The sequence below is a fragment of the Caloenas nicobarica genome, chromosome 12 (assembly GCF_036013445.1).
Source record: "Caloenas nicobarica isolate bCalNic1 chromosome 12, bCalNic1.hap1, whole genome shotgun sequence".
In the NCBI taxonomy this organism is placed as follows: Eukaryota; Metazoa; Chordata; class Aves; order Columbiformes; family Columbidae; genus Caloenas; species Caloenas nicobarica.
The window spans coordinates 3,361,067-3,386,610 of record NC_088256.1 but is presented as its reverse complement, the minus strand read 5'-3'; the positions used below and the strand labels follow the sequence as shown (position 1 = coordinate 3,386,610).

General features: G+C 36.9%; 1 protein-coding gene across 1 annotated transcript; it reads right to left on the bottom strand.

Annotated features, from left to right (window-relative positions):
- Positions 1–10,869: 10,869 nt before the first annotated feature.
- On the bottom strand, positions 10,870–19,202 carry LOC135993584 (homeobox protein CDX-4-like). Its single transcript, XM_065643534.1, has 3 exons — positions 18,773–19,202; positions 13,650–13,795; positions 10,870–11,076 (listed from the first exon to the last, which is right to left on the bottom strand). The coding sequence occupies exons 1-3, from the start codon at positions 19,200–19,202 to the stop codon at positions 10,870–10,872; spliced, it is 783 nt and encodes a 260-aa protein (XP_065499606.1).
- Positions 19,203–25,544: the final 6,342 nt, after the last annotated feature.

The window sequence follows — 25,544 nt, the reverse complement described above, 5'->3', positions numbered from 1 at the left end:
GGTGGCATCCCCCGCGGTGTCTCGGGTCGGCGGTGCCCGCGGGGGCAGGGGTGGCGGCCGGTGCCGCTGGCGGGCGGCTGCAGGTGCGCGCGCTCCTTCCCGCCGCACCGCGGGGCGCGGGTCACGAGCCGGCGCGAGGGTGCTGCTGAGGGGAGGCGGCGCGGAGGGCGGTGGTCCCCTCGCTTTCACCCCTTTTCCAGGTGTATTTCTGTGGCGTTTTTAATAAAAGGAGGCGGGTATAAGCTTTCTGCTCTTCCCCTTTCATGTCTCGTCGGCTGCTTCCTCGGGTTTTACACGCGCCGCTCCAGCGCGGTGGCCGAGGGGAAGGTGAGGGGAGGGGGCGTGATGTTTATGGCGAGGCCTGTGGCTGGTGAGTTTTCCCGAAGCTTCGAGATGGTTTTCTGAGGTTCGTTGGTTTGGAAATCGAATTCTGTGCGAAGTAATGGGTGGTGAGGGGGAAGAATATCAGCACAGGGGTACCAAAATTGGGGAAGAAAAGTCTCTCAGAATAGTTAAGAGCAGAGGAATACTCCTTCCCCCTGCACACAGGTGTGAATTATTATTCAAGTAAGTTTTAAGCACTTCACTAGTCACCTATTGCAAATGGAAAGTAAGCCAGAAAAATATTGGTGTTCATAATTGCAATATAGGGATCAGAAGTAAAATTCTGTAAAGGTTTGTGGGGTTTTTTTTGTGTTTTTTTTACTGTTAGCATGGCTCTGTTTTGGGTCTAGTTCTGGTCAAATATGAATTCCTGACCCACAGCTACTGTAAGGAAGGGAGCTCGCCTGCTCCTAAAAGAGGGGAGTTTGCATCTCCTGTCTGCTGTTTTTAGAGAAAGACTTTCATTGTAAATCGTCTTTGCTGTTTTTCAGGATTTTCTAGACTGCAGCAAAATGCAGATGACTCAATTGGGAAATCTCCTACTGCGTAGGAAAGCAAAATTATGAGATCTACAGTTTTATCACTGCTGCGTACTCTTACTTCAGTTCAGTCTCCATCTTACGTGGAGTTGCAGGTAAATCACACTCTAATAACTTGAGAAAAAAATCATAACTAAGAGACAAGATGTTGTTACAAAATGAAATTAAAGCACATGTTCTGTGTTCTGCCATTTTTGTAAAAATAACTTCTCTTGTTTAGTGATGAATATTGTGGGTAAATTGCAGAGAAAGTAAGTCTGGGACAGACCGTATCTCACTGTCATTGACCAGACATTAAAAAGATGTCCTGTTTAGAAATATATAAAAAGATGAAAATAATTCTATTATTGAGGATCTAATATTTTTTCCACTCATCTTCAGTTGCATATATGTGATTGCCTTTCATAACTCACAGAAAGAAAGTCTCAAAGCCACTGAAATAAAGTTGTATATGGGCTTACTAATAAGATACTGGCCTTTATTTTACTCTCAGTTAAATTCAGGATGTCTGCTTTAACTGATGTGAAAGTCAAAAATATAAAATTTATAACTGAGAACACCTTAAGAAATGATACATCTGAGGCCATGCATTTATATTACAGGCTTTAATATTTAATTGAGATTGTATTAGTTCTTGGCAGTTTTGGTGAACTGTCCGTAAGAAAAGTAATTGTATTTAAAATAAAACTACAGGGGATGTAACCTGCTGTCCTTTCGGCCAGCATTTCCTATGTTAAAAAGGTGAACTCCAGCTTTTAGGTTCAAGGCTATGTGCTGTTGTTGAGCAGAAGTCAAACAGTTCTAGGAGCCACCCATGGAACATGTTCTCAGTTTATTATTGAAGCATTTTCCGGTGTTGTCCCTGCAAAATACTAAGTATAATAATGAAAACATAATTGTTTTCTCAAAGCTTTGTATGTCCACTGATTCTTATAAACCTTGCTGGTGTATTTCTGTTTCTTAGAATGTTTTAAGCTGACGAGAGTTTTTACAGGTGCTTCCATATTCAATTAATTTGAATAGAAGGCCACAGGTAAGGTTTCTAACTCTTAACTAGATAGATGTGAAATGTGTTGTCTTAAATAATTAAATTAAGGCATGTTTGTGAATATATTTGGCATATTTTTCTTTATTTAGCTATCAGTGTCTGTACTTCTTGATTATCATCACTATTTTATCTGGACTGTAGCTTGCAATACTTCCATTAATGTAATTGTGAGTACATCAGTACCAAAGATTTATTGGCATTGAAAGAAATAGCAAAGTTTTCCTGACCGCTTGTAACAGCATCTCTGTAACTAAAATGACACTGGTGCTGATTCTATTGATGTAAAGTGTTTGGATTTCAGAATAGTTTTTCATAAAAATGTCTCACTGCTAAAACTAAGCTGTTTTGCATAACTTAATGACCAGTTAAATGACAGAAAACAAAAGATAGTGGTAAACACAGTCCTCATAACAAGGAAAGTTTACTAATGGAGTCCAGCAGCCATAAGTGCTGTTCAACATGATTATAAATTATTTGGAGTAAGAGAGTGACAGTTTTCCACTGATGTTTCACTGTCTTTTGGCAAAACTGGCTCCATGCTGCTCAGAGCTAGGGAGCGTGCGGGAGTTAACCCTGCTCTGTGAATTAATGAGAGCGAAAGAGGAAACTTGTGAGGGTTGTAGCCTGGGATTTAACGTGGTCACGACAGTGCACCCCACTGGCATGATCCAGCTTTCACTGGGATAAGCACTTGTGCACTGACTTGGGATGTGGATCAAGCCCTTTAAGAAGACTTGTACTAGATTTTTTTAGAGCACTTAAGACCCACCCCCCTTGGATGCTATAAAGCCAAGCCCGCTTTCTGTTCCTTGTATGTGTTCAAATAAAAACAGTTGAAAAATTTATTTTATTTTTAGAAGGATGAAATTTTATTTTATTTTTAGAAGGGTGAAACAAAACGAGAAAAGCAGCATGTGTACTATGAAGTGAAATAAAGAAACGAAATACTCGTCTGCAAGGATTTACAACTGTAGCTATGGCAATGATGAGGTGCAGATGGTGGGGAAAGGTGTAGTGAACAGTGAGAGATGCAGCAGCAGTATCATGTGTGTTTAATTGAAAAGCCTACATTTTAATGTGTTCTAATTTAATAAATAAGTTAATGTTGCATACATTTAAATGGACATTGTGACAGAGGTGAGCGTTTGGGGGAATTAAGGCATGAATTCTGTTAGGTTCTCAAACAAATGGTAAAATGCTTTGCTGAATGGAAGCATAAAATAAGGAAGTGTAGAGTTTTGGCGTAATACACTGTGTGATCTCTTTATAATGAGTGTCTGAGATAGTAGCAAATCAAGAAAGGAAGTCTCTTTAATTGGAAAAGATACTTTGCTATACTAGTTTCATATTTAATGTCTTCTGCTTTTTAATTAAAATAGGTTGAAGTCAAAGCTCAGCTGAAGTTTCAAAACACTTTTTTTTTTTTAAATTTTTCTTGGATTCTCTCCTAGCAGGAATGATGACTATCTGGAGTAAAAATAGACCATTTTAGGAAAACACTTTTAGTAACCCATATCTGTATTTGAAGAATGCCTACTTAGTGTTGAGCTTCAGGTGTAAATACTATAGGGAATTTTTTCAGTATGATATTCAAACTATATGGTGTCACAGGAAGAAGTATTTCAATGCATCGTTTTCAGTATTTTTTTTAGGATGCTGTTTATTAGATTAAGCTATTATGTCATAAATACTGAATGATTTGTGGAGGGAGATGGCGGTGTCTGGCAATGTTTATCCACCCAAATCACTTCCTTTCTTGGAATAAAAAGTGTTCTTATATAGATCATGAAACAGAAAAAGAGTGTGCAGGAAAGACAGGAGTTAAAACAAAGCACAGTATTAAATAAAAGAACTATTGAGAGAACATGGAAAGTGAAGGCTAATGTGGAATCTTATTCCAATATATTTTTTCCTTCTTTGTTCCGTATCAATCTGTACCACATCATCACTATTCAGAAGCAAGAATATGCAACAAGAGATGTCATGTTTACTGTCATAATTCACTCATTTCAGATACTTCTGTGTTTCAGCAAAGAAAGAGGTTGTTAGTGTAAGAATATACTCTTGGAGTTTGGAGAATGTAGTTTAAGGCTGGTGGAGGAACCATCATATTTCTTGATCAAGATCAGCTCAAGAATACAGAATGTTAGGGTCCCACTGCTGGGCAGCCTTCTGCCCCTTAGAGCCTTCAAGCTGCCCTGTGTATATATGATATACTTACTCTTAAGTATATATGATATACTTACTCTTTCCATCAGTACAAAGAATCACTACCAAATGCCTGGCCCATGGCAGTTGTGTATATCTCTGTCCAAAACACTTCTATCTAGGTACTTAAAACCTAATTTCTGTATTGTTTTCTTCTGTTCCAGTTTTTCCTGGCATACTCAGTTTTTAAAATGTCCTTTTTCATATCCATCTGCTTCTAATTCTGCCAGTGTGCAGTGTATAAGCCTTACTACAAACCACAATTTTGCAAGGTTGCCCTCTTACTTCAGACCTAGGCCAAGTTTATTTCTGAACATAGTGATGCAAGCTTGACTGCTGAGGTTTTTTAACCTGGAAATAAGTTTACCAATAACTGAGCTTGGAATGGTTCTAGTTACATACCGCGTTTTGTGGCATAGAAAGTGACTGCAAGTATGTTTTTATGATCTTTATAATTGAAAACCTCATAACATTTTTTCCAGTAGCGTTTTTAAACAACTTCTAAACAACATGATAGCTCGTATCAGGGGTTGAATTTCTTCTTATGTGTTGGTTCTAAGCCTTGTTGCAGGAGGGATATGATTTCATGACTTTCACTAATACAATTGGGAGACCTGTGCTTTTGAACTGATGAACCAGCTCTGCAGTACTGGAAATCTCTGCCCAGATCTCAGTGAAAGATGTTTTTAGCCACTTTGGAATTCCAAAATACTGCTGAAGTATTGTTTTCCCACTAATGCAAACTCATTGCCCAAGTTGACAAATAAATCTGATTGAAGTTATTCCAAGAAAAACAGATAAGGTTTTAGTGGGGAGAAATCTTAAGAAGCTGGACTGTTTCCTTTACGAACATCTGATGCGTAATGAAATTTGGGAGACCTGCACGGCTGTGTCACTCAGGTTGGAGTTGTGTGAAACACTGAGAATTCAAGACTCTCTTGTGAGGTATGTGTCTGATTTTTTTTTTTTTTTTTTCTCTCTTTTCTCTCTCCTGACTCGTTCTCGCTATGTTCTTGTTGCCTTTTAGTTCAGCTGTGCAGTGAGGTAGGGAAGATGTGTTTGCTGCTCTGGTTACTATAGCTAGCCTTGTTAGATGCTGTGGTGTTTGGCTTTCAGAGCTACAACTATCAGGTGGCAGAATGCCAAATGCATGCTGCTAAAATTGTAGGTATTCTTGCCAGCGACTTGAGACAGAACTATGCCTCATTCAGAGAAAGTTGCACTGGCTGCATGAAGACTGGTATTGATAAGCGGTTTCAGAGAGCAATCCTGCAACTTGTGGAAAACAACTGTGGGAAACGTTGAGATTTTTACTGGCCTGCTGTTGTATATACCACCTCTTTTTGAGCTATCCATAGGCAGTGTTCTAAGTTTTCACTAATTTTAATGTTTCATATTTTATCTCTTTTTTTAATCTCTTTACTTTTGATATTTGGGCCGATAGGAGGAATATCAAGCTCTAGGGAGTTTCAGTTAATGGACTGAAGTGTTAAGTTGATAGGCATTTGAAACATTTTTAACCTTAATTGCAGATGAGAAGCAGCAGCTAATAATGGGTTTGGGATACATGATTACAACTTGGCCATCTAACATTCAGCCTTCTGTTGAGCCATTCACCTGTGATAGTGTTTTTCATTCTCAGGTTATGAAACCTTTACCCATATTGGCATGATACCATATCCTGTGGATGATTTCAGTAGGATCATTAGTGTTTAGTGCATCCGTGGAATAATAGAAATTGTTCCTTCAATGCAAATAATATTTTTAAAATAATATTGACTACATATTTTAAGGTTAGATAAGTACCTGAGGCTTTTTAAAATAATTCCCAAAATGTGAGCATTGCCTACTAGTTTCCTCTTTGGGAAATAAAAGCATAACTTTTGACTGGGAACTGTAACCAATGTATAGGTGATCCTGTTTAATGCTATGGAATTTATTATGAGAAAAAGACCATGGTAATTTCTGTCGGTTTGGTTGTTGCATTTAGCAGATTTTTTTTTTTTTTCCCTTTCCAGGTGCATCCATCATCTCATTGCATGTTCACATTCTTTTATTTAGAAATAGAAATATGTAACTCGTTAGGTAAATTTGGATATGTTCTTTTGTTGAAGTAAGGCAAGTCAAGAGTGATGTGAGAGGTTTACAAAATATTTGCATGACAAACATCATTTCATTAATGTCTAGAAGGTTTTTGGCTCTGTGCAGGGGCATGCAGCTCTATGCTGCTTATACTGAAGATGCCTAGTGTAGAGGTAGATCAATTTTCAAAAGTAACCTTAGTTTCAAGAGGTTGTCAAGTTTCTGATCCAGGTTTTTGTTTGACCTGTATTACTACTACAACCAGCCAATTAGGGTTTTAAGTTATGGTCTCTTCTCTGTAAATTGTGGTTTTAAAAATATCTTGTAATAGGGTCATTTCCAATTTCTAGTCTAAACTATCTGTCATTATTGTAAGTACAGATAAATGTGTAATTTTCTTTTTCTCCTACAGATCAATATTTAGAAGTTAATGAAGCTAAATCACTGTGCTGCTACATTGAGTCTCAGCATGAACAGTTTGTGGTGAAGTGTTTCTTCTTGATTAAGTATTTATAGATAATGGCTCTGAGAAAGGCAGTTGTTCCCAAAGCTTTGGCACCTCTACAGTATTCTCATAAGAATAAAGATGATTCAATTAAATGTCAGAAGGGATTTGCTGGCTGCTGGAATTGGACAGTTGTTTGCAGAATTTTCTTTTGATATCAGCATGGCGTTAAAGTGGCTCACTACTTTGCAAACTCAAAATACCAATCAAACAACTGAATTTAAACAGTGTGATAGTTTTCTATTTACGTAAAGTGAAAAAGACAGGGAGCTGAGGGCGCTTGGGGAAAATACCCACTGGGTGAGAAGGATTGTGTTTGGTTTGTTATTATTTTAATTGCCTAGTGGTGCTAAGGGAGAGTTTAATTAAAGTCCCTGGGGAAGTCTTCAAAGGAAGAAAGATAAATATTGGAAAGTGTTATTTATAGCCTTTAGTGTTTCTTCTCACCCGTATAAATAGAAAAAGTAGATACAAGGGCTGGATCACATCTTCTGAAGCTTTTCCTTTGTATGAACAATCTAGAAGAGTCGAACAAAGCTGCCTAAAAATATTTTAATAATAGCAGTGTAGGGACTTCATAATGGCCGTGTTGCCTCCACCCAACTGCATATCCTGGTCCTTGTGTTCCCGTGCTGATCATGGCAGAACAGGAATATAGGATGGACTCCTGTCAGGCTGTCGTGTAGTCTTTGATGGGCCATTAAAATGTGCCAGCATGTAGTTCTGAACTGTGTTTTGATTTGGGACGATATTTTCTGGCGAAAAAATGGCATGGGCTGCAATCAGATGCAATGTCGAAACCCTGTCAGAGACAGAGTAAGAATTTTCTTCTTTCAGGTGTTTGCAATTTTCCCCTCTTTATGGCTTACCATCATCCTCATCTGGTAGTATGACTGCATATTTAATCGCTCTGTAATGGAGCTTAGGTCCCAGTTAACCTAAAAGAATTTAATAATGTGGGGGGTTTTTTCCCTTAGATTATTTTGAGGAACAGCTGTGCCACTACACTTAGATTTAAAGGGACATTATGATCTAGATGGAGGGTACTTATGCACAGTACAAGATAGGGAGAATAACTTCTAATTTGAGTTAGCAGTTTTTAAGCTTAGAGATAATTTTCTAGTGCATGAAAGAGAATGTCTCTCCCAAACATTTATGCTTTGAGTACATTTAAAATGGACCTGATGGAAAAAAATTCAGAGTGAAGATAATGAAAAACGAAAACACTTTTTATTGACAATACTGATTTTAAACATCTCACAGGAGGTGCTTTTTATCTCATTCAAACTCCTATTTGACATCTACAGTAGTCGCATTTAAAATATTTCCTTTATGAACAGTGGTTGTTCTGAAGTGCAATCAGTGTCTCCAGTCGCTCTTCTGCCCAGCTGGTCAGAACAGCTTGGTGTTTCCTGACTGCCTGGCAGTTCAAAAAGGTAAACTGGAGCTTGTTTAGAAATGGCAGGATGATACTTTTGGATATGTTGAATGTGAACTTGTCAAATAATGAAGGTTTTTATTTCAATTTTAACATAGATTAGAAAGAAAAAGAAATTTTAAGTTAAACCAGGCATTTCTGGTATACAAGTATAATGAATGACATGTTGTATGTTTGTGGCTCTTTGTTTGCCATTCCTCCTTGTTGATTTGAGAACTGATCCCAGTAATAAAATCTGGAAACTAGGAAAAAAGCGTTCTCTCACTCTCTAGTTGTTTGTCACTGATACCTTCACCAAACCCGTCACCTGCTCTTCTGTAGAGGTAGGCCTTTTGATGGTTTGAGATTGGGTAGCAAGGTAAAGGTCCTCTTCCCTTTTTTCTTGTATGTCTAAAGTATTGCAGCTTCTTTCTTCGTGAGTTGCTTGGGAAATTATTTTGTCTTCTACATCCTTCATGTAGAAAAGGACAACACAGGTAGAAGGGCTGCTGGAAGTGGGAAAACCTCCTCTCCCAAATCTGTTGTAGAGCAACTGTATGGATTTCTTTGAATGAAAAGTGGAGCAGAGCAGTGTGTATGTGTCTGTTAGCATGTATACTTCTATTACTGTAAACAGAGGTAGATCTGTTTGTGTGCATGTTCTGTAACATGCTCCTCTGTCTTCTAAAATGTCCACGCAATCATATAACACTATAATATCAGTGAGCAGTTTTAGAAGATCCTGAATTAAAGCCTTTGCAGATAGAGTCCAAATTTCTCATAGGGTCGAGTTTTATAAATATTTATATACATAAGATTCTCTGTTTGCAATTTCTTTGCATTAAAATATGCCAATTTATTTTAGCCATATGAATAAGAGATTATTTGCAATATATTGGAGAGCCACCCACAAAATGCTTAGAATTAGTAAGATCTTATTTTTTGTTACAGATTTTCTTCCTCGTTTAGCTTGAGGCATTGATGTCTATGATTTTATAATTTAGTATTTATTTTTGGAGAGTCTTGTTATTGTAACTCCTAATAGAATTACTTTCATGGAGTTCCTCTAACAGTTGTTTTTAAATAATTGGGAAACAGTGAGTCACATCTTCAAATTAAGTGATCTAATTTACTGAGTCCAGACAATGAGTGCTTTGACAAGTTCTGCCTATGTTGCTCTGTGCATTGTCAATGTTCAGTAACCTTAAGAAAAGTAGAATTTGATCTTCTGTTTCTGAGACCAAGAGTTTGACATTGTTGAAATGGGGAGTGATGCATTACTTTTCATATTCCAGATAACTGTGTTTTCTGTTCGTTTTCTTCTGTTTTCCCTTTTTATTATCTTTACTCCGGATGACCTTTTCAATATTTTTTTCCAGTAGATCACTTCTATGCTACCAAAAGCTCATATTATGAAATTCCTACAGATACTGCTACTGAAAGGTTTGGGATTGGGGTTTTGTTGTTGTTGTTTTAGTGCTTTGGATTTTCTTTCTACTTTTTCCAGCTTCATCAGTTGTCTTCTAGATACCATTGCTACCTTCTCACCTGCCATCGTGGACTGATAGTAAAAGCTAATCACACTGTGAGCATGTTTATCCTTAATTTATGCTTTTTCAGGAGTGCACATGGAGTGAAAGCTTCTTTTGTTGCGTGCTTGCTGTGACTTTGTGAATGCTAAGCTGCTTGATAACAGCTTAAAAATACAGTGTCGGCTACTTTCAGATATTTCTTACCTTTAGCCTGAAATAAGTATCGTGTATAAAATCAGTGACCCAAGCCTACTACTATTTGACTTGAAGGTTTAGAGACATTAAACAAACTATAATATTTATCTTTTGATGGTTTGTTGGTAGTTACAGTTCTGTTTCTATTATATTTGTGCTCATATTTTTGAGCAATAATGTGTGCATTCATTGAAGACTGGAGTAATGTTTACATCTTGCAAACATGTTTGTCATTCTAGATGATCTTTAAGGCCCCTTCTAACCCAAAGCATTTACTAATGTTCATGACAAATTGCTGCATTTCTTACAGTTGAAGAAATCTTGGCGGGTAACTATTGTTTAGGAGACTGGCATGCTTGAATGCAATTAGATTAGGCAAAGATGATTTGTTTTTAATTAAATTTAATTAAATGCAATGTGTTGGTAGAGCAACATAGTTGTTTCTTGAGAGTTTAAAAGTGGTTTAAATGTTTTTCTTGTTTTCAAAAAGTAGCATTCTTTTCAGTATGCTTAAGTGTGAGTATTCATTAACATCTATGGTTTACTCTTAATTATATAAAATGTAACAAACCAAAGACACCCAGCATCTTATATTTTATGCAATAGTACTCTATTTTATAATCAGTTCACGGACAGTTTTTTGTGTGTATGTATGTGATCAGACTAGAACTACATTTACTTGAATCCTCAGTTGTATCATTCTTTGTGTCAGTGTCTGAAGCAAATTACCTCCGACTCAAAGATTTTGAGTGACGAATCTTAGTAGTGCAAGTTCCTTGAGGTGTCTCCAATAATTAAAATATTTTCATAATAGTTCCAGGTCCTGTACTTAGAAACCAGCACTTTGAAGACAGTTAAATGGAAGTGGTCCTTTGCAAAGTTGAGTTTTCAAGGGGGTGTCCGCGATGGGGAAATCCATTCTTGCTTTTTCTTTTTTCCTCCTTTTTTCTTTCCTCTGTTCATTCTGAAACTATAACTTGATGAATGTCATTAGGCTGTAATCCATTTATTCCGTGTGGTGGTGGGAACAGAGAACTAGATATTTCATTTGGACTGAGTGAACCAGAGTCACTCTGAACCGAGCCCCCACTGCCATCAAACTGAGATATTTTCTTCTTGATCAGTTTTCTTTCTTTGGCTCGGCGATTCTGGAACCAAATTTTCACCTGTGATGTTATAAATTATATCTGATTAATTCAAAGTAGCGCTCAACTTTTTGCAGTAATAGTAGCAATGAAAATATAGATATGTTGAAAAAAAACCAAACAAAACCAACAAAAACCCTCCACCACACAGAAAAAAACATAAACCCTAAACCAAAAAAAAACCAAACCCAAAACCCAAACAAACCCCACTGGATTTATACACTGAAATTTTTTTAGGTTACTCTGTATTCATTTGCTGTATCATAATCAATAGAAAGTTACTTTTTATTAGGTCTGGTGAAAAGTGAACTTATTGTGTTACATTTAGGAACATAAGAGTGAGCTTAGTTATTTAGACTCAGGGTCCACCTAGTTCATCATCTAAGCTTTGACAGTGCTGTGTGTTTTTATGGAATAATTTTGAAGATTATTTCTTCATCTGTGTTACAGATTAATTCAAATGCTAGTAGCAAGAGTCCTTTTTCTTCATATATATTGTGGCTGGTTTGTGTGTGTATGTATATTCTTATGTTTTTAAAATTTTGAATTTTTTTTGTTACTGGGCTATGTAGTTATACATGTAAAATGCATATATATGTACCGTGTTGTGCAAAAATAGATACATCAGTACTACTTAATGACAATTTCCCAGGGTAATTATGCATATGAAAAAATACTCCTATCTGTTGGAAATCTTCTTTTAGATTAAGGATCTATATTTTCTTTCCTTGTGTGAAAGCATGAACGAGTAGAAAACCACATTTGTGTTTTCCGTATAATTAATTTTCTGTGTTCTCACTTTACAGTTTCTGTTATATCCTTTAAGATGTGTTGAATACAATATTGTATAGAAAGTTATGCCATTGATTTGTAGTTAAAACCTCTTTATTCCTTTAGAAGTGGTTATTTTTTTATTACCTTACTGGTAGTGACAGTAAGAAGCATTTAGCTTTGTCGTGAGTCCTGTAGAAATGCAGATAGTTTATGTATTTTGTCTACATTATACTTGGAGGAAATCTACCAGTCAAAAATTGGACGGGTTTAAGAGCAACAGCTATGTAAAGGAAACTACTGGGTTTATGTGGTATCACTGGTTACACCAGACTTGTCTATGTTCTGAATCAGCCATCTTGCATAATATTAAAGCAGAGGTTTTGAATCTTTTATAATTGCAGTTCTCTGAAAGTTTCTGATGGAACTACATCCTACTGTATAACAGACTTTAGTCCTTCAATGCTAGTTGTGTCTTGTAGTTACTTTCTGGGGCCACTTAGAGTCTGCAGAGTGGAATCTATTTACTATTTAGGTCTGAGATTGAACATCATTTCATCCAGTGTTTGATCCTAAAATACCATTGCTTATCCATGTTTCCTTGCACTTCCAGCCTCAATTGGTCCCTCTCTATTCCGTGTTCTTGCACAGACTGAATGCAGAAGCAGAGGAGGCCACTGAAAGAGGAGAATATTTGTATGCAGAAAGAACCAAAGTTTGTAAAATTCTAAAAAGAAAGATCTCTTGTTTAAATTTCTGTAGGGGCAATACATCTGGTTGCCAAGGCATGAGATGGCTTATTCAGTATTGCCAAATCTTCCCTTATCCTTCAGCTGTAGCAGAACCATTGAAATTCTGTTGTATAAGGAGGGTTTGATTCAATAGGTATTGTATTTGCAGACTGTAGAGCTGTGCTTTGTTAGTGTGCTCTCCAACACAGGGATTTTTAGGAGATTCTTATTCTGAATTCCTCTAGTCTTTGTATGAACACAGCTAAGATACCTGGGACCCTGCTTGGGAGGCTATTCAGGACAGGGCTTCAATATGTACTTGATGTGAATGAATGCAGAGCTGCTTTCCAAAGAAGCAATGGATGTAAGTATGCACTTGAACATTTCCTGAATGGATAATCTTGGCTATAAATAGGTGTATAACAGGCATAAAAATTTGGCACCAAATTTTATAGCCTAAAGCATCCTTTATAAAGTGGGTGTGAACTACTACGATAGGTGAGGTACCTGTGAACATAATAGCAAAAATAAATCCTGACTTGAAAATCAGAGGCTGGAAAAACTCCTTAAAATGTGCTGAAATCTAACTGACTGTGGAAACAGTGGCAATAAATTTGTAATAAAAAATACATAGATATCGCACTCAATCGTTCTTTGAAAGCTGAGTTTTTATTTTCGTGGCTTACAGCTGAAATGTATCCAATGCTCTGGACTTTTTTTGGCCACCGTTTTGTGTGGTTGCAAGAAGAAAATCTCGTAACTACTGAGAACATAGCTGAGATAATGTTAAGCTGAACTGTTGAAATTCTAGCTGTCTAGCAAGCTGTTATACATGTAAGAATAAGTACTTTTTCTGGTGCAAATGAATTCCTAATGTTTAGTTACCCGTAAGTGGAGGCTTCTGTAAAATTAGCCTATTTATTAATTTGTATTTGCATAGTGTATTCTCTGTGTGTCAAATATACTCACAAACTTTTTCATGGTTGCCTTCGCACTACTTTTGGGTACAGAACGTGAATGCTGCTCATGTCCTCGGGCAGTAACAGTGTCTGGTGAATGGGTGCGTACGAATGATGGATAGTCTCTGTGTACCTGTCTTTCAGATAGTCCCAGGTTTGCTGCAAGTTCTGACTTTCTCCTTATTGTAATATATCTGTTGCAGTGAAATTCCTTCTCTAATTCTAGTCTCTGATGATCTGTGTAAACAACTCGGTACTTTTCTTTTGTTCTTGTTTTACCTGTTTAAGAAAGAAATGTTATTAGTATGTTGGATTTTATTTTCTATAGCATCTTTCAAACATCTCAAACGTTTTACAGACATTCGTTAAACTACAGAGTACTTGCGTGGGATTGTTTTTTGTGTTACAGCAAAGGAATACGAGGTGCAGAGTGAGTATTGGTTATCATAACTGTCTTTCCCTCTTTATCTTACTCTCTCTGTAAACACACATTTAAATGTGACACTCTGTGAAAAACACCCTGAAGCATCTTAAATAATCCATAGCAGTACATAATTTGAGCTGGCTATATTTGAACTCAAAGGGGTTTCATTTCAGCGCTCATTGAAGTGACTTCTTTGTATATGTGGGCATAAATACACAGGGTTTCAAGACTGAAGTTCAGTCACAATTTCTTTAGTTGTACTGTGTCCTAATTCTTTATTTGGGTTTTTAAAGATCACCTCTCTAACACAAAGAAATATCCAACTAGGAATGCTTTCAGTTTCTTGTGTGGCCATAGGACATGCTTTTAAGTTCAGTTATAACTTGAATTTATTTTTTCGAAAAGGGCCAGTCTTTTAAGATGCTCAGTGCCTGTAGAGCTATCACTGGGAGTACTCTGTGTGCTGAGTTTCCCTTTCAAGTTGAACACACTTGGCAATTTGTAAGACGAGGCAATAAAATACATGTAAAAGGATTTTAGGTATTATCTTCTCTCTAACGTATAAAAGTAGTACTCCTAGATATATTGGATGAATACTGTTAAGGAAGCATTACTTGATGTTTAGAAGATATCTATCATTTCATGGACTTCTTAAAAACAATACTTCATGTAATAATACAGAGAGATCACTTTTCAACTTATTTGTTCTCCTTTGCACTTTCAAGAGCCAACTAGATAGTTTTCCTTTTTCTTCTGATCTTCCCAGGTTTTTTTTGATGTGAGTTTTCTGGGACAAACTGTAGGACAAAGACTCCTTTAAAGTGGTTCACTAAAATCCATTGAGGTGTTAAGATGAAGCACACGCCACACAAAGGAGCGACAAGGAGATCTTATCAAGAACCCCTTTCACATTCAGAAACACAAGCCAATTGGTTTGGAATTTACAAGCCCTAAACAAATGTCAGACTCTTTCATCTTAGCGGAGGAAAAAAGGACAGAAATAGATGAAGGAATATTTTTTTCCCTCAGTTCTCTCTAATTTTGGATCAACGCTGAGGATAGACTGTGATATTTTTATCTGAAGGCTGGAGGTAGACATAGCTGAAGACATTTTGAAATATGCAAAATTAAGGATGTTTTCCCAAATCCTATGACACTTTGACTTCTAGTGTACAAGGTTTTCCTGACTAAATTTGCAGGACTAAAATAAGCATCAAACTAAGTTTACTTTTTTCAGGGTACAAATTGTTGGCTTTGAAATATTTGCTCTAATGATAGTTATAATGTTAACAATAGTATAGATATTCAGGTTCCTTGTAAACTAAAGGCTTAGGAGGTAATCTTTGAAAACAAGTTAAAATTCAACAGGGTTATTCCGGCTTCACTATAATCAGCAAATATAACCATGATTTGAGGGGGTGGAGAAAAGGAATAGTTTTCCCCATTCCCCTTGGTCATAAAATTCACCGAGCATTTCTTCTGAAGACAATAAAACCAGGAGAAGGCCTCTTTATTTGCTGTGAAAATCATCACCCTTTCCGGCAATATAACTCCTGAAGAAAAGAGAGAGAAGGAAGAGACGAGACTGCATATCAAAGCGAAGTGAAGTGTTAAAAGGGTCTGTTGCCTCAATATGACAGATAGGCCTCAAAACCTCAGACAATGTAGCCCAGTGGAAAATAGATGTCACAACTAGTTTACAAAGCAAAATAAATTAGCATTAGAGCAGAGGCCTCGCCTTTTTTCCTGCTTTTCTGTTTTGCTTTCTGGCTGTGTTTCTGCTGTGATGTAATCTGAATTACTTGTACATCAATACTTGTTTAAACAAAGACATAAAATGGTGTGACTATAGTTAAAAAAAAAAGCTGAGGCTGATCTTGCAAAATATAAAAATAATGTTGTACTTTGTTTAGTCCTCTTAAAGTCTATTCTCATTCTGAGAAGAGTGACTCTCAGATGAAGTTTCATATAAAGCTTTAAAAGATCTTTTTTCTAGTCCCTGGTTTAGATACCTTCTTTTCAGTAAGTTTCATGCCTTTAAGGCTTACTCGTTCTCAGAAAATACACATTTTACACTGTTGATTAACACAGGTTTTCAAAATGAATAGGTCTAAAGTTCTGCTCTCACATAACTGAAGCTGATAGGGCATTTTGTCATGGAGTTTTAGTGAAAACAGGATCAGACTATAAGGGACTCTGGAGATGTTCTTTTTCTAATTTTGTTAGCCTGTCTGGGAAGATGTCTCTACCAAGCCCACTTTCCATGTTTGCTTTTGAAAATTTCTCATTGTCTGATATGTTTGTAATGTCTCTGTATTTGAAATACAAAAGGCTTGGTTCTGACTATACAGTTACTGTATTTTAGTAAGAGGATATATATAATGTCAAATCAAATTTTATCTGTTGAAAGGGCATAGTACTTCTGTCTTTGATGGTGTTTCATCCTGAGAATTTACTTGGTCAGGTAAATTTTTATTTCACTTATCCTGCAATTTAATTTTTTGTATAAAATGTTCAATAGAAATATTTCATTATAATGCAGTGTATTTAATAGAGTCTAAATAGAGGGGGGAAAAAAATCTCGTGAACATCCTCTTCTCAAAAATAATTCGCATTATCTTTAGTACAGTACTTCAGTAGGTTCCCTCATTTAAGTACATGTGTTTTGATTTCTCTTATTCTATGCTGCTCACATATGTTGACATGAGTACACGCCACTAGTAAGGTTAAGGACGTATGCATATTTATGCATATAAGCGTATTTGTAAAGTTTAAGGGTGTGATTCTGAAATTTTAGAGCAATGAATGTTACTAAGTAGTGATAATATGGAAGAAGAGGAGCCAGTAGCTATTTTGATAGTGTGAATTAATATTATGTCAATAAGGAAAAACAGAAAGCAAGTCTATTTCAGAGAGTGGTTGTAATGGCATCAAGTAAGTTTGCTTAAATTATCTTCCAGAGAAAGCATTGATAATATGTAGCTGTTACATGCATACTTTTAGCCTTGTCATTAATTGCTTGAGTTTCCTTTCTTTTTTCCCAACTTTTTTGTGTCAGTATAAAGTTTTTCAAGTTTTTACAGTTAACATTATTTTAAAATCACCAATGAAAAGTCAAATCTATTCGGTACTTTTCTTCTTTTGCAAAATACCACATTCTTCCTTTACTCTCCTAAACCCCTTTTTTAAGCTGTGTTGATGTCTCGAAGTCCTGAGCTGTTTTTAACACTTCAAAGGATTGGGCTCAAGGAATGTGCAGCCTCAGGACATGTATCTGTCGACAGGCCCTGATTCGCCTGTCCAGTATTGTTCATAAAGTATTTTGGAGTGTGTGTAAATTTTGTGCAAGTGCACGGAGCAAGTTCAGACTAGAGATGAATTTAAGCGCATCACTACTTTTCTGAATTGCATATATATTTTGTGAAGTTGAGCAAGGGTGTGAGAAACCTTTCAGAGTCTTGCATGTCTGTGCAGTAAGTGTAAAACTAGGATTTAGATTTTTTAGTTTGTTTTATTCTCTAAGAATGCTCACACATTTAAAATCCGGTGACAACATGACAGAGGCACAGTTGCCTCATTGACATTCAGTAGTGTCAGTTGAATTTGGTCTATACGCAAGTCTTGCATCACTTCTACACCTGGAAATCTCCAATGATGTTAATGAAGTTACTGCTGATTTACATGAGTATACATAGGGGGGAAAAACAGACTATAAATCTGCCTGGCTTTGAAGACCTTTGTAGAGGCTCCAAGTGGAAGGATGGCATTGTGATATCTTAATGTTCACTCAGCATTTTATATTTAGTAACAATGGGAAAACAGTGTTTATCTGCTTTATAACTAAGAAACAATTACCAGACTAATTTTGCTCTTGAGTAATAACCACTTGAAGGAAGATTGTGTCTCAAGCGGCAGTGCTGATTTTCTGTCTTCTGATTGCTCCAATTGTAATTGCTCTTCTTTCATTAGAGTATTTTCTTTGATGCTCTCTAACACACACTTACTACTTTTAACCTTAACAATAGATTTAGCAAACCTTGCTACACCCAATTTACACTTTGGGAATATACATTGAGAAGTTCATCTGGCATGTAGATTGTGACAAAAACAGGCACATCAATGAGTGATTTTTTTAAAATTGTGTAATTGTGGCAAGCTGAAGAATTCTGGTACGTGAGAGAAATATTGTAAAATGGATTTGAAACTAAATGAAAAGAAGCTTAATTGATGAGATATGTGGCTTGCCAACAAAATAGCCTATGCTGATCATTTGAGCTAGATTACTTCCCTAGGAATATTTCTTCTCACCTAATAAATCTAGGTAGAAAAATTAAAGGCACAGGAGCAACAGGAAAAATTTGCATAATCACTACAGTTGGATCAGAGGACATAATTTTCTTTAAAATTATTGAAAAGTCTGTAAAGATTTAAGAAGATCAACCTGATTTTATACTCACATTTCCCTTGTGGCACGAAATTTTTGCCTGTAACTGTTAAATGTTGCTGTGCTCAGTGTTCCATAACATTCTCAAGAGTGTCATGTTTTTAATCCAAAATGCTTTGCAGAATATTAGAATAAAGTTTTCTGGACTTGAGTGAGATGCAGCCATATCTGAACACAACAGCTTTTCCACTAGAGTAACCATATAAAGCCTTTGTGGGATGAAAGTGAAACTAGTGCAAATTTAGTTAAAACTGCATTAAATAGCAAAAGGTTAAATAAATGTCACAAATGACACACCAACCTGTGTGCTTCAGGTAAAGTTAATTATTTATAAGATCAGTGATAGCAGAAGATGCTTTCTCAGGCTGGAAGTTGAATATACACTTACCAGTAGTGTTCGCTTGCACAGTTTTCCTCATCCATTCATAAGAGCTGTGCCTTTGGCTGTTGGGAGAGATTTGCTGGGCATTAATTGTTTCTACAGGCGGTAACCCCCCAGGTGTGGCAGGATGGAGGGAGCTGTAATCAGCAGAACTGTAGGAGACCTGTCCAGGAGACGAGCCATTGAGCTGGGCAGCAGCAACCGTGCTGGAAGGTCCTGGGCCGTAGGCGTTCCAGTCCTCCCGCTGTGGGCCGTAGTGAGATCCCCAGGTTCCCGCGGGCTGGCCATGGGTGTCCAGAGTTGGCACATGGTGATATCCCATGTAATCGGAGTAGGGTGGCGTAGACACAAAGTTTTGCGCTGGCAGGTGGTTGTTCCCTCTTGCAGATCCTGGATACATGCTGTTCTCTTTATCCAAGAGAGAGCTCACGTACATGATTGTCACAGATTATTAATATGTTGTCACAACATCTTGTTCTTCCGTATTTTCTTCCACTGCTTAAAAATAACTGTGTTTGGTTTTCTCTAATATTGCTGCTCTGCTTGGAATCTTCTACTTCATCCTCCTTTATTATCAACTGTGCTACCAGGTGCTGGTGGTAATGGTTTACCAAGATCTTGTCTGACGTCAGCCTAACTGCCTGCCTCATAATTACATTTGCATTCAAATGAAGGGCTGACCAACCCCACCTTTCTGCTACTTCTGGTGCTTTCTCTTTTACGGAACTTTTATCTATCCTATTATCCTTCCCTGATATCCAGCAGCAATTCCAGTACTGTAAGATGATGCAACAGTTGCTTGCATTTGTCACTTGGTAAATAAACCGGTTTTTAAGAAAAGACAGTGGTAACTATAGTAGCAATTTTTGGTGTTCAAATGATTCTTGCCTGAAACTTTTGTGATGTGGTATCAATCAACAAGTAAATCTGTTAGGCTCTTAATTTCTCAGATACTTAAAAAAAAATCATTTTTACTTCTTAAATTAAGAAAAACAGTTTGAATAATTGTAAGGCAATAACTTCAGAATACAGAACACCTTGTAAACAGCATGTCTTGAATATAACTGTTGCAAAAATTTTCCCATCATTATTGATGTTTGTAAGTGGTTTACCAGCAGAGGAGAAATTCAGGCTGTAACTGTAATGCACATGTTCACACCCTCCCAATACAAAGTGATTTAAAGAGATCCCTTCATCTGCCAGTCATTGCAAACTGATACATTTTAAAAAGCAGACAATAAATCTTCCTAACAAAGATGGTGCCAGAAGTCCAAAGAAAATGACTGTAAAAAGTAGTGAAAAAAGTCTTTGATTAGGCCCAGCAATATTGTTGGTTTCTGTTTCCAGCTGAAGACAGCTTTTATCTGCCTGCAAGGCTGGGTTCTTTCCTCTGAAACTGCTGCAGGGTGGCTGTTTTCTGTGGTGGCAGCTTAGGTGAGTGCAGTCAGCAGGGAGAAACATCTGGGTTATCAAGGTGGTGGATCAGAACTGCCTTGGTGCTTTTCTGTAAAGCGCCTGACACGTGTGCTCTATAGGGCAATGTAAGTGTTCCCAGTGAGAAAAATTATTCTGAAGGTAGGTTTATATGTTGTTATTAAGATCTTAATATTAACATGGGAGAACTAACCTATTGCTTATGATTTGAGCATTGCCTCTATATGATTACGATTTGTATGCTACGATTTGTATGCTACAATTTGTATGGTGAATTTGATATATTTTTATCTTGGAGGATTTCTTTGCACTGAGCTATTTGTCAAGGGATATGCTTGCAAAAGAGGTGCAAATTACAATGAGTTGTTTCCCTTTACAAAGGTGTGGTTTTTCATTCAGTATGCTTTGTATTTTGACACTACTTGTATTCACACATCCCTTCTAATTCCGGCACTAAAAGCTTCTAAATGTGTACTTAAACACAGGAAAAATATTCCTCTTCTGTGTTTTTTTTTAAATTTATTTTATTTATTTATGGAATAACTTTTACTGAACAGCGTAGCAAAATCTTTTAATTCATTTTGCTATATTTACAGACTTCTTGATCCTTGGGGTCCTGAGAATGTTAAGGAAAGTTGCATCATGGGGTAGGACATGGAAAAAGTAAGGCTTTCTGTAATTGGTGTACCCTTATAAAAATAGACATTAAAAAATGGAACAGACTCTTGTTCTCTTTGTCTTGAAAGAAAAGGAATTGTAATACGATTTTCGAGAGCCCATAGAATTTTTAGTACTGATATGTACTAAAAACAACAAGGAACTCCACTGAGCATACCCCAAATTAAACAAGATCTGTTTCTTATACTGGAAGTATCTTTGGCCTGTTTGTGATCATTATGCCAGCAGTTAAACTCCAAGGTATTGTGAAATGTCATGCAGAGCTGTCAGTCATAGGCAGATCCGTAGGAGGGTGAAGTTTTATCTCCATTGACTGTATCTGAAATCCATTGACATGACACATGAACGTTGGTCACTCATAGATTTCAGATCAGACATGCTGTTTGACTTCTGCTCCTAAGCACGCTATTTTCACATCTCATTGAATGACATTTAATTTCATACAATGCATTAGATGATGGTAACATTTTTAATCTCCGGTTTTCCTCTTTATGAGATGCCTCTGTGCATACCCCCCACAATTTCACTATCACCTAATCCTATTTTTTGTATCTCAGAGCTTTATCCTTTATTCTCTGTTCTTCTTTTATCTTTTGTTTATGCTTCTCCTTTCCCTTTCTTGTTTTGCATGTTCCATTATCTGAATTTTCTTTAGATCTATTTCAATTCTTTCCAGAACATAATTAGATCAAGATACACTGATGGTGGATTGCTACACTGATTTGATATCAACTAACAATAGTAAGCTTTGAATAAGGCATTTTGTTTAAAAAGATTTACATAGCAGGATAAGATTGCCGAGTAGGACTGCAGATTCTTAACACCAAAGTGAGAATAAGATAACTAAAATGGCAATATTCAGATGATCTTCTGCACTCTGACTCTTATGCCTCCCATTTCACATAACAGATCCACATGGACGTTATTAAAAAGGAACCATACCTTTGTATGTAGTCTAGTACTTTGAGGCTAACAAAACTTTAGTGTTGATGTTTTTGGAGAGCTGTTAATCTGAGTCTGCCTTCCCAAGAGTCATTTCTTAGCCACGCACGTGTCCTTCATGCCCAGGTCCAGCATGCTGGTAGTTGCAGAGCCACAGAACCATTGCATCTGCAGCATACAGCAGTAATTTACACTGTAGTTCCAGGAATACTTCCAGTGGTTATTGCTTTCAGGAAAAAGAAATCCCTGAAATGCCCTTGCCCTGTCCCTAATTGCACTGAGGAGGTGTCAATGAGTTGCTGCTAGTAGAGGAAGGACTTGTCCTGTGTAAAGTGCTTGTGGAACTGTCATGTTACCATGGGCCCTCTGACTTTCTAGGGTGATGGGAACACAAAAACAGTTCTGAGTAGAGGGCTAGACATCCAGAAGTCTCATCCATGGGGAGGTTTGTATTTATACAATTTTCTGCAGTCAGTGATAAAGACAGAAGAGGAAAGATCTGTGTGGTGTTGGCAGCAAGAGTGCTCTTGGCGTACTTCAGAGAGAATGATTGCCAGAATAACTGGCGTTTAGACGAGGTTCTTAGGGACATGGTTTAATGCTAGAGTTAGGTTAGGTTATGGTTGGACTTGATGATCCTGAGGGTCTCTTCCAACTGCAACGATTCCATGATTCTTTGATTCTAACTGAACGCCAGGGTTACAATTTTCCGTTTTTTTTTCCCCTCCACCTGTTAAAATGCTATGTATAATTTATCTAAGACAGTGTCCACAGGAGTTGCATCAGTGTTTGTTGAAGTGTGGTTGTATGTGTGTAAAATGAAATGTATTCTGAGATGTTCGGGGAAGAAAATTTTCTAGTTTTCTAATAAGTGGTTGATGAGAATCTAGCAATAATAACAAGCATGGTGATAACTATTAAAGTTTTGTTTGTACAAGCAATGTAGGTAGTATACTATGGTATATGTGCTGTTCTAAAGAACATTTCCAAACTGAGTAGTAGTAATATAATCACAAACATGCAATTAAATGTTTTAATGACAGCCATAACAACTGCGATTTCAGGGACTACTGGTAGATTAAAACTGGCCTGTACAACAATAACTTATATTAAAGGTAATAGCTTTTAATTAGGAACCCTTACTCATGAAGTTACTCTTCCTTTTATATGGAGATAAAAAGAAAGAAATCTGTCGATCTTTGAAGCTTTAAAATTATATGAAATCTATCTGGGGGTTTGTTTCTGAGGCAAAAAAAGCAGGTGAGCGTTGTGTATCCTGTTCTAGCTAAGGTGATAGAATAGATGTTTGTGTGTCCAGATGACCACTCTAATAACACTACAGTAACGTCAGGCTTAGGAATGCTTCTTGCCTGTACCTTTAGAACTGCACACTTGGAATTTCAATGGAATGGCTAGCTAAGGACTTTGGTAGCGAACTATGTATTGCTGATAGTTTTAATGCAGTATTTTTGAGGTGTTACTGACCCTTTGTTCAAGCTGGGCTTTGCACGCATACCCACACCTTCTAAAATTAATAGTCAGCTGTATAAATCTCGAGGAAAGGTCAGTTCTGTTGGAAGAAAATCTGACTAGTCATGAAGGTGCGCAGATGGTTTTAAAACTTAAAAACGCACTGCTAAAGAGACTGCGCTCAGTTTCGCTGAAGTTTCTACAAACACAGAGCTTCTGAAAATTTTATTTATCCTTTTTAATTGGGCTGGTTTAATATGTAACACCCTAGTTAGGTCACAGTTTCAGGGCTTGAAACGCAAGCACATACCAAATTCTATCTCCAAATTGACAACGTGGCACAGCCTAGAGAGCTTGAATGAGCAATGGTACCTGAACTATTTCCACTTGCTGAACTGAGCTCTTCTGGGGAAAAAGAAAAATGGATATATCACATGTTTCAGCTCTGTACTGTGTCTTTCTCATCCCTAATATGTATTTCTTTTTCATAAGAGACCAATAGTAGAAATAAAAGTGTCGGTTGCCCATGAAGCCTTCCTCAATGGTTTCACTTTTAACTCCATGCTCTGAAAGTTTGGTTAACAAATCCTTTTGAAAAATGAAGAAAAGTGACTTATTGGGAGCATGGTGATTGTATTTACCTTTCTCTCTGTTCCACTAATGTTTTTCTAACTGCTGCTAACAATTACTTTTCTTTCACTTCTTGATGTTAACTTCTGCATTTTATTAAAAGTAGCAAAAATATATGTCATGTGTGATCTGTGTCAGTGTTGTATATGCCAGGAAAGAATGGTCTGGAGCTAAAGGAGGTCTTAATATTCTGAAATCTAAATAGTTTAAAATCTGCTACAAAATCAATGCTGACAGTAATAAGAGTACGTTTTACTACTCACAAGCAGACTTAATATGGCAGGAGTTACAGAGTCTGCATGTGAACTCCAGGTTAAGTAGATTCTTTTTAGCAGAGCCATGAAAATGAACAGCAAACCCTCTATTGATATTTATTTGGTTTCTTTCTTGAGTCCTGTAGTGTAGAGCTCCCACTTGTAATTCATGCTGACCAGAGTATAACTTGATGGGATTATTGGGTGCTCGCTACTGAGTCCTTGAGACATTCTTTGGTGTGGTGTTTCATGAAGTAACAAAGCAATCGATTGCCTTTACCGTTTGCCATTCTTGCCATACGCATGGTTTATATTCCTGGTAGCCTGGCATTTTTGTTGCACAAATTTAACTCTTCTTGCATACTCTCACGTAAGAGAGGTTATTGTCTATATAAAGTCTGTTCTGCCTTAGAGTGACTGTATTTTATTGTGGCTTAGAAGACCAGGAACATTCAGGGTGTATCTTAATTAAGCCTCTCTATTTATTGTGATACCTCTTAGAACAGAGCTTGTTACAAAATGCACAGGGAATTATTTCTACTCTTTGCGTATGAAAACAGCTGGCAAACTTTTAGTCATAAAATAGTGCCTGTTCCTTTACTGAGTGGGGTTTGCACAATGTTGTGTCCAACTAGTAACATCCCGTGCTGTTCTGAAGTGTGCCTGGCTGTGGAAGTCATCTGCAGGGACACATCATTTCATCACATGTTCTGGATGTAAAAGCTTAGATTGAAGTAAGCCTGTACTGCACCAGTAAACTGAATAAGGGTGCTAAAGTATCAGTATGCTTTTTAATTTTTATGTTAACGTCCAGAATAAATAAATTTTTGAATCTACTCCTTGAGTAGAAGGTGGCACATATTAGATGCTCTCTCGTGTACGTTAGTGGTTACATAACCCCTAAGCAATTGCAGGTACTGCATGTTTGAAGTTTTTTGGTTTAGAAGTGTGATTTTGAGTTATGTCTTGCTTAGTTGCACGAGGTTTTTGTACAAGGTCTTGTTTGCTATGCTCTTCTTGATCTTTTTGTACCATATAGACCACAATTTTCTCTGGGTAATGGGGTTTAAAGGTTAGTGAATTCCTATGAAAATTGGACATACCTTGATTGTTCTTTTAATCACAATTAGGATTAAGGGCTTAGATATTCTTGTGATGTAGTCTAAGGTATGCTTTTCTTCTTCAAGGCACTTTGCTAACAACCAATCAATCTTCACAGCAGCTCTGCTTTAGTGTCTCTAGTTTTCAGATGTGATAAAAGTGATAGGTTATATGATATACTCAAAGCCAGGAATAAATTAAGTATTATTCTGAGGATTGGCACCAGTATTTCATGACTCACAGTGTTGGACCAAAATACTTGCAGTTGA

Excerpts from the sequence above, each read along its gene's own strand:
- LOC135993584 (XM_065643534.1), bottom strand. The coding sequence starts at position 19,202 with ATGTACGTGAGCTCTCTCTTGGATAAAGAGAACAGCATGTATCCAGGA. Across the intron at positions 13,796-18,772 it reads TGTGCAAGCGAACACTACTG|GTAAAACAAGAACAAAAGAA; the intron begins GTAAGTGTATAT and ends TTTCTTAAACAG. Across the intron at positions 11,077-13,649 it reads TGGGACTATCTGAAAGACAG|GTGAAAATTTGGTTCCAGAA; the intron begins GTACACAGAGAC and ends ATAACATCACAG.